The sequence below is a fragment of the Populus euphratica genome, unplaced genomic scaffold (assembly GCF_000495115.2).
Source record: "Populus euphratica unplaced genomic scaffold, PopEup_1.0 scaffold69.1, whole genome shotgun sequence".
Taxonomy (NCBI): Eukaryota; Viridiplantae; Streptophyta; class Magnoliopsida; order Malpighiales; family Salicaceae; genus Populus; species Populus euphratica.
Window position 1 is genome coordinate 31,993 of NW_011499947.1, and position 9,009 is coordinate 41,001.

General features: G+C 33.1%; 1 protein-coding gene across 4 annotated transcripts; it reads left to right on the top strand.

Moving 5' to 3' along the window:
• Positions 1-4,360: 4,360 nt before the first annotated feature.
• On the top strand, positions 4,361-7,874 carry LOC105137638 (calcium uniporter protein 6, mitochondrial-like). Of its 4 annotated transcripts, none has more exons than XM_011043443.1 (3): positions 4,361-5,339; positions 6,348-6,470; positions 7,367-7,874. In XM_011043443.1, exons 1-3 carry the CDS (start codon positions 4,821-4,823, stop codon positions 7,421-7,423), a joined length of 699 nt encoding a protein of 232 aa, XP_011041745.1. In that variant the 5' UTR covers positions 4,361-4,820; the 3' UTR covers positions 7,424-7,874. The 4 variants fall into 4 exon arrangements, with proteins under 4 accessions (XP_011041745.1, XP_011041746.1, XP_011041744.1 ...); XM_011043444.1 differs by lacking the exon at positions 7,367-7,874 and adding an exon at positions 6,577-6,668 and having other exon boundaries at positions 4,364-5,339; XM_011043442.1 differs by having other exon boundaries at positions 4,371-5,339; positions 6,348-6,854; positions 7,367-7,869.
• Positions 7,875-9,009: the final 1,135 nt, after the last annotated feature.

The window sequence follows — 9,009 nt, forward strand, 5'->3', positions numbered from 1 at the left end:
AAAAAATACACTTTTAAGTACTAATCAATACTTGAATATAAATGTCCATACAATAAAAAATCACAAAAAAGTAAAAACATCTCACCAGAGAAAGATTGTTTACTTGTCTCTGCATGGCTAAATACATGCAAGAATCTAATTATAGGAGTTGAATAACAAATAAAACAGTTAAGAGCTCGAGTATATACTTACTTTGTAGAGAATGGAAGGAATTTGAATAATTGTTTCCAACTAAACATCTCAAGTAGATGGCAAGAAATAAATAGAGAAGCCGATATATTTGTTGGATTTGTTACTGAAATTGAAAATCATCAAAAAGTGGAATTACCGAAGAATCAAGGGTAATTTTAATATTCATTTTCATGTTAAATTATTTAACACATATTTTAATATTATTTAATTTTTCTAATTTTTTACCAGATTAATAATGCTCGATAAATATACGCTTCTTGCGTTGGTGAACGATTTCAATTATCTTAAGTAGTGTTTTAAAACCTGGCTCGCCCAAGTGGGTCAATCCGAGGCTGGAACCGAGCTGGTTTGATGAAAAGACCAATTAGGGAATTGGCACGGTAAAATCTGGCCACCCCAACGAGTCAACTTAGGACCCGGTTGACCCGAGTAAACCTAGCTAAGACCCGGTTGCTGTTTTATATATATATGTTCAACAACATCAACTTTAGCTTTTTAGTAAGCCTTCAGCCCCTTCCCCCCCTCTCTCTATTTCTCTCTCGCACTCTCTCACTTAGGCAGCCAAGACTGCAAAAATGAGAAAAAACAGTTTCTTAATCTTAATAATTCTACCTGTCACACTCCTTCCTATTCTCTTCCTCTCTTTCTTTACATGTTTCGCAACAGATTGTCGCCTCTTAGTCCTCATTTACAACTTGTCACTGAAATCTTCCTACTCAATCTTCTTCAATTCTCTCAAATCTCATGGTTTCGATCTTGATTTCAAGCTTGCTGATAACCCAAATCTCGTCCTTCAACATTATGGTCAGTACTCATATGATGACTTAATTCTCTTCTTTCCTTCAATCAAAAGTAAGTTGTTGAATCCAAATAAATTGTTGTTTGTTGTTATCAAGCTATGATTTTTATGATTCAATTTCTGTTTTGAAAAAATGGGTTTTGTTATGATTCTACTTTTTTTTGTTTTCTTGGAATAATTTGTAATTTGGGATTTTTTTTTAGAATTTGGTGGTGCATTAGATTTAGCTCTAGCTACTGAATATGAGGTTAATTTCAATGAGGTTGGTTAGAATCTATGATGCATTGAATTTTTTTGTCATTTTATTTTATAAGAGTCTGCCATTGGCAATTTGGCTTAAAAAAAAAAGCATGTTCAGGCTTGAAGGCTCGCTGGAATGAGTTTATATAAAGCAAAGAATAGAATTATTTTGTTTATTAAGTTTACATTGTAGGATCCATTGCCTTAGTTATTGATCAATAATCATAAAAGTTTTTTTTTGGTTGACCCAAGTCAACTCATTTGACTATGACCCGGTCATTATACCGAGTCAGGTTTTAAAACTATGATCTTAAGAAAAGAACCCAAATGGTAATTTAAGTGTGCAAGTCAACATTAAAGGTCAAACAAGAAACAAAAAAGTCATGTCAATGCAAATCCGGCTTCAGCATCTCCATCTAACCCTGATTCTGTTAGTTTTATGAGAAGACAATGAACTGTTGATTTATCAAGATATACTAATTAGTCAGAAAGCTACAAAGGAATGATTTATACCTAAACAAAGAAAAGATAAAGTTAGGGAGATAACTGTAACAAATATCTTACAACATTTCAGGATACTCTAGTTGAAATTGAGGATCAGAAGAAACAAAATAGAAAAATTATGTTAGAACAGCAAGCTATAATGATTCAACAAAGTCAAGAGAAACAAGAATTTGATAGAACTGAGAAAGAAAAACAAATTATGAAAATGAATATTTCTAATTTGGATCCAATTTCTACAGCGTGTTTTTAAAATAAAAGGTTAGAAATTATGTAAAAAAGGGGTTTTAATTTGTAATTAACTAGATTGATTTATTGTTTAATGTAATGTATTTTTAATTAAATATGTAGAAATTTCTTGATTATTTTAAATATATTATTATAAAAGTAGTATCAATTCATAATACTTTTTTGAAATTCTTCTAACACTTAACAATAATAAGTAGGATTAATTACCTTAAAAGATAACAATCATAATAAAAAAAATATAAAAAACTTGAAACTTATGATGACATAAGAAGTTCAAATCTAATGATTATACTCATTGTCATATTGTTCCCACAAATTTTCAACCAAATCTTCTTGTAGTTAAAAGCTAATTACTCTATCCTTGATTCGATTATGAGTTTGAAGAAAATCATGTAATTTTGGTATTTCACCATGTGACATTGATATAAAGAAATTGACTTCATGTTCATAATCAAATCCAAGGTTCATTGCTCTTTTATTCTCAATAATCATATTATGCATTATTATACAAACTTTCATAATATTTATAAACGTTTCTTCATCCTATTATCGAACAGGTCCACGCACAATTGCAAAATGATATTGGAGCACCCTAAATACCTGCTCCACATCCTTTCGTACATACTCTTGCTTACTTGCAAAATATTTTCTCTTTGCTCCTAATGGCCTTAGGATTATCTTAATAAATGTTGACCAATTAGGATAAATCTCATATGTTAAATAGTATCCCATTGTATATTCATGCCTATTAATTGTACAATTGATAGGAGCAGTACAACCTTCAACAAGTGCAGCGAAGATAAGTGATCAATCAAGAATATTAATATCATGTAATGATCCAGGTATTCCAAAAAAAAGCATGTCATATCCAAAGATCTTGTGAAGTCACTACCTCTATAATTATAGTTGGTCCATGACAATAACGTATACATCTCATGTCATGCAATTGGGCATTTCTTTCATTTTCAATGCATACAGTCAATGTTCCCTAACATCTCTGGAAATCCACACTGTTTTCTAATTGATAATAATCGATAAATATCAGCCATGTTTAATGCCCTTAGATACCAATTACCAAAAACAATTTACAATTGCTTTGACAAAAGCTTTAAAAATTTCTATCTTAGTGGTTTCTCTAATTCGAAGATATTCATCAGTAAGATCTGCAAGAATATCATATGCAAGAATTCTGTGAGGTGTAGTTATCTTTTGAAGACAAGATAAATTAAGAACACTAAGAGCATTTGTTCTTTGTTTGAAATATGGATGATAAGCTTCTACTATATTTGCGATATGAAGAAAAAGACAACAACTCATCCTAAATCTTCTTCGAACTTGATTTTCAGTGAATTTAGGATTTCGGCACAATAATCATTAGATAATTTTAACTCACCTTTCTTTCTATTACGATTGACAATATTGTGACTAAGAATAGAATCACGATACCCTGTTCTCGACCATTGATTATTCAATTCTTTTTCAGCAACCATAACAGTAGCAACTTGAAAAGCAAACACAGGAGTGTCATCATCAAAATCAAAAGCATCATAAAAATTAAAATTAGAATTATTCATAATAAATTTTAGTGAAATATAATAAAGATTAAAGAGAAGAAAATAATGAAGAAAAATGTTAAGGTATATGAAAATATTTATAGATCGATTATTTTTTAAAATTTTAAAATCTTAAAATGTTGGCGGTTATTTTTTTAAAATTTAAAATTTTAAAATTAAAAATGTTGGTGGTCATTTTTTTAAAATTTGAAATTTTAAAATTTAAAATGTTAGTGGTCATTTTCTCAAAGCTTGAATTTTTTTTTTAAAAAATTAAAATTAAAATTTAAAATGTTGGCCTTTTTTTTTAATGTTTGAATTTAAATTTACTTTTAAAAATTAAATTTTTAACGGTAATATATAAAATTAAAAATTAAAAATATTCATATAAATAAATTTTAAATTTAATTTTAAATTATATCTTTTAACTTTCATATTACTTCATTAATTTTATATTACTTTTATAAATTACTCATATTAATTATATAATATATAAAATATCTAACTTAGTTATATAATTATATTAAAATTAATTTAACATGAAATATATTAAAATATTAGTGGCTTTTCTAGATAACTTTTTATTATTAAATTAATATAAAATATATTAAAATATAATTAGCTTTTTTAAATATCTTTTTATTATTAAAATGCATGTAATAAAGAAACTATATTTATATTATTCAAAAAAATTCTTTTATTAATTTGATATTTTAATTATATTTTTAATTGTAGAAAGGAAAGAAGTAACAAGCAAGGGAGGACTGGGAAGTCACACCAAGCCACAGCTTGGGCTGCAGTGCACACGTACGTCTTTGTAGAATGTATGGTCTAATTTTTAAGCATTTCTTTTTGGTCGCCTGCATTGAATTTGCCTGGTCCTACCCTAACCTACCAGTCATCCCTCCCCTCTCGACACTATAAATAGTTACTGTTTCCAACTGCCTGCTGCTTCCTCCCCTCCCCCTTCGTTTTCCCTTCGGGTTTAATTTGTTTCCTTCCCCTTCACTTTTCCCTGTTGCTAAAAGCTAAAGGCTGGCTTCCCTACTTCCTTTTGTTTGAGAAAGTAAGTATAAGATAGATGCTATTTACTTCTTTCAGGAAAAGAAAGGGCAGATCTGTCTGTCTGTCTGTCTGTGTAGATGTATCAGAGATCATGAGAGGTGAAGGAGAGGAGTCAGAAAGAAGAAAGGCCAATAAGTTCTGGTAACTATTGAGACCCAAACTATTTATTATAGAGTACCAATCCAAAGAGATAGATTTAAGGAAAGGAAAAAAAAAAAACAATGTGGAGCAGATTTTGGTCCTCCTCTGCCTCTGGGGTTTTGAAGCGCACCCTATTGGCGGCCAACACTAAATCCCTTTCAACATCAGCGCGATGCGTCACCAGGACCATTGCTTCCTCTGCCTATTCCTTTTGTTTTTCTGGTGGAGGAGGAGCTGCTGCTGCAACACCATTTTGCAGCAAAATCACATCCTTTTGTTTCTCTTCCATGATCGATGCTGATGCTAATGATAATGATTCTTCACCCTCCTCTAATAATAGTAACAATGATAGTAATAAAAATGTTTTGATAACATGTGCGGAGGCGAAGAGGCTGATGAGACAGGTGAATGTGGAGGCTCTAAAGATGAAGCTTGGCATGGAAACCAAGGAAATTATCCCATACTCAGACCTCCTTGAAGCCTGCCAAAGCATGGGTGTTGCCAGAACTTATGATGAAGCCGTTACTTTTGCTCGTGTCCTTGACGATGCTGGTGTCGTCTTTCTCTTCGGTGACAAAGTCTATCTTCATCCTGATAAGGTAGGTAGCCACTAGCCATACCTCCTCTTCTACCCTTCTTCCTTTATCTATACCTTTGTATGTTTTTCATTTTTAATGTTTGCATTCAATCAATTGCCTGCTAGTCTACTTTTCGGGTGGATTTTGGGGGGTGGTGGTGGTGGGGCAGACTCCCACTGTGGAGAGAGACACCGCATCTTCTCTTCTTCTTCCCCCTCTCTTTCTTTTCACTGTTTTTATTATTCTGATTGTGGAATTCCCATCATTCATTTCGCTTTCCTTTTTCAAGGGATTTTCAAGTTCCAGCGCTCATCACAATTATATAGCAGAGAAGTTACTATCAATTCTTCTCTGCACCTTCCCATATCGCTTATTTCTCTCTGTCTATATTTTCTCCACTGTTCGAGCTTATGCTTCTTCTATTGGTTTCTCTCCTTTTATTCAGCACCTTTTCAAAATTTCATCTCTATTACTAGTAATATAATATTAGCTGAGAAAAGGGATGTAGATGCTCTATTCATTTTCTTGCATTTCATCAAAATGTAGTTTTGAGAAGCAGATCTACTTCTTTCCTGGCTTATTGGAATGACAATCGGGGATATTCACAATCCTCTCTGTGTATAGGGTGCAGCAAAGGAAGTCAGAAGAATGATAGACATGTAGATTTTTTTTATCCACTAACCGTTTATGCATTTGGCAGCGAGTTTGTCTGCTAATATTCATCATAATTTGCTTTTGCTTGTGTCTCGGTTCCTCGTATGCAGAAGCACACTAATTTTGACTTCTAAAGATAGCATGTCTTGTGATCATTGGGCACCAACTTAAATCAGGCTGAAGCAACGTGATCTTTATTTTGTGTTTTCACTTGTTTATCTATACAATACCATTGGTACAGATTTAGAAAGTGCATGATTTTGCATTTAAACAAGACGAGGGATTTAAACTGTTTCTTTTTTTCTCCCCTAGCCCTTGGATATTAATCTTCCTGACTGCAGATTGGTTGTGCCTTGATAATATTCTATGTTGCAGGTGGTATATCTGATTAGAAGAGCAGTGCCGCTTGCTCTAACTCCTGAGGACGACCCTGCAAGAGAGGAGCTAAAGATACTTCAGGGGAAGAAAGAAGAAATTGATGTGCTGGCACATAAGCAGGTTCGCCGCATCCTTTATAGTGGGTTGTGTTTAGCTTTATTACAGGTTGGGCTGTTTTTCCGGCTAACATTTTGGGAATTTTCATGGGATGTAATGGAACCTATAGCTTTTTTTGGCACAACCGGTAGCATAGTCATAGGTTATGCATACTTCCTGATCACTGCAAGAGATCCAACTTACCAAGACCTGATGAAGAGGCTATTTCTCTCAAGGCAAAGGAAGTTGTTCAAGAAGCTGAATTTTGATGTTGAGAGATTTAAGGAGCTACAACTTAAACTGAAATCACCTCTGGATGCCACTGCCTCTATTAAAAAACGTGCAGGGATGGAACTGGAACTGGATGATGCAATACACAAGCAATAACCTCTTGTTTTGTTTTGAAAGGTTAGAGTCCAAGTGGGGTTTTCATGAGAATTTATCCCACTAACCAGCTTGGTCCTTCCTGCCTTACCAAATGATTAACATCGTTCTTCTTTTGAGAAAAATCTATTTGCTGATTTGTCGAAGTTTTCTCGTTTTTTGATAGTGATAGTTGGCATTCCTGCAGCTTCTTATTCCAAGAGAATGCTATGACAACCAATTACTGTTATTAATATTGCTGGATAATTGGTGTATTTTTCGGTGGGCAGCTTGTAATGCTGAAAGCATTAATGCCCATGCCCTTCTTTGAATTTACTATCTGATTCCACGGTGATATTGCCCTGCTGAAATTTGAACTCGACAGTAGTTTATTGATGATTATTTCTTGTAATTACCCATCATGCAAGCATGTAGTTTGCAGCTTGTTTGCCTCGCAAATGATTGGCATTTGGCAAGTACTTATTTTATTGCTTTTTTTTTCCTTTGTCTGTACGGATTAAGTTATGTTTTTCTTCTTTTTTCTCTCTGCTTCACAGAAGCATATACAGGTCATTCTCCTTGAATATTTCGAAGTCACTTGCAAGGCTACTTAGTAGATCAATCACCAGTTCCTCTTTCGACCTATTGAAATGCTCCAAAATATGTCAGTAAAACCTGCAACATATCCACGTATCGAATTGCCATGTAACGAAAATATGAAGAACAACATATCTAAATCCCTTCATCAATTAATGCGGAGAGCTGGATCTGCTCTTCCCTTCATCATAGCTCTCAAGCTAATCCAGTATAGAACAACTCTCTGCAGCCTCTGATGTAGTGGAACTTCCTTCAGGTATATCTACCTTTTGAAGTTACCTTGGGGAAAGTAGATTTGCATTATGGATAGGGCGAACCTGTTGGTCCTGTGCAATTCTGACAGCAAGAGAGGCCTTTTCTTCTTTATAATCTGAGCAGCAATGAAGATAAGACTACCTTTTTTTCACTCCTATAGATAGGAAGTGGATTTCATGCTTTGAGCACGAAAAAATTAGGATTCAAAGTCAACAAAAAATATTATTTTTTTTTTTTTAGTTTTTTCTCTGCCATCTTCTCTCTTTTGTTTCTCTTTCTGCCACTGCTGTCATCTCTTACATCTACCAGAGGCAGCCACCAATGACCAGCTCCTCCCTTAGAATCATCGTGATTCAATGACAACAGCCGTAACCATACTCAAGGTTGTTAAAATTATAATTCAATTTAAAAAATTATACGATTTTATAAGTTAATGTATATTTCATTACACGTGTGAAATTGTTTTAAAAACTAAAAAATAGGTGAAATTGAATAAAAATCAGTGAAATCATTAAAATCAGGTGAAATAAAGATTTGATAACCGTTTTAATGATATCATCAGAAAACATAAATTGTTGTTATTGTTTCCTCCAAGCTCTAATTGTCTGGTGGTTATTGGCTATTACATGTTCTTTTATCTTTGTATCAACTATTTATACACACACAGAATAAAATCTAAATTTCTAAAATTCTAAATCCCTAAATCTAATTTTTTTCTCAATTAACAGCTAACGATCTCAAGCCTCACAGCTTTCTTTCTCTTCATCAACAGCTGCAACACTCTTTTTTTCTCCATTATCAATGGCTCTTCCTCTTCATTAACAGCAGCGGCAACGCTCTTCAGTCTTCAAACTATTCACTCTACATCAACAGTGTTCTCCTCTTCAATCTTTAACAATTTTTTCTCCATTATCAATGGCTCTTCCTCTTCATTAACAGCGACAACGCTCTTCAATCTTCAAACTATTCACTCTACATCAACAGTGTTCTCCTCTTCAATCTTTAACAATGACTTACTCTTCAACCTTTATAATCAGCGGTCTTCATTTTTTCCATCATCAACGGCTTCCTCTATAGTCTACACTGTAATTTGTTCCTTTATAATGTTATTTTATTTGGTTGCTGAGAAAGTTTTAAAAAAAATATGTCTTTTTTGTTGTTATATATTGATTAGTTAAACTTGGTAGTCGGCCAAATACAAAGTAGCATGGGTCTAATATATTTATTAAATCCAAGGCGCTTGAATTTATCAGTCAATTAAGTCCAAGAAACGTGGGTCTAGCACAAATGCTAGACCTAAGACGCTTGGACTTGGCTTGACAATCAATCACATCCAAAAAATATAGAT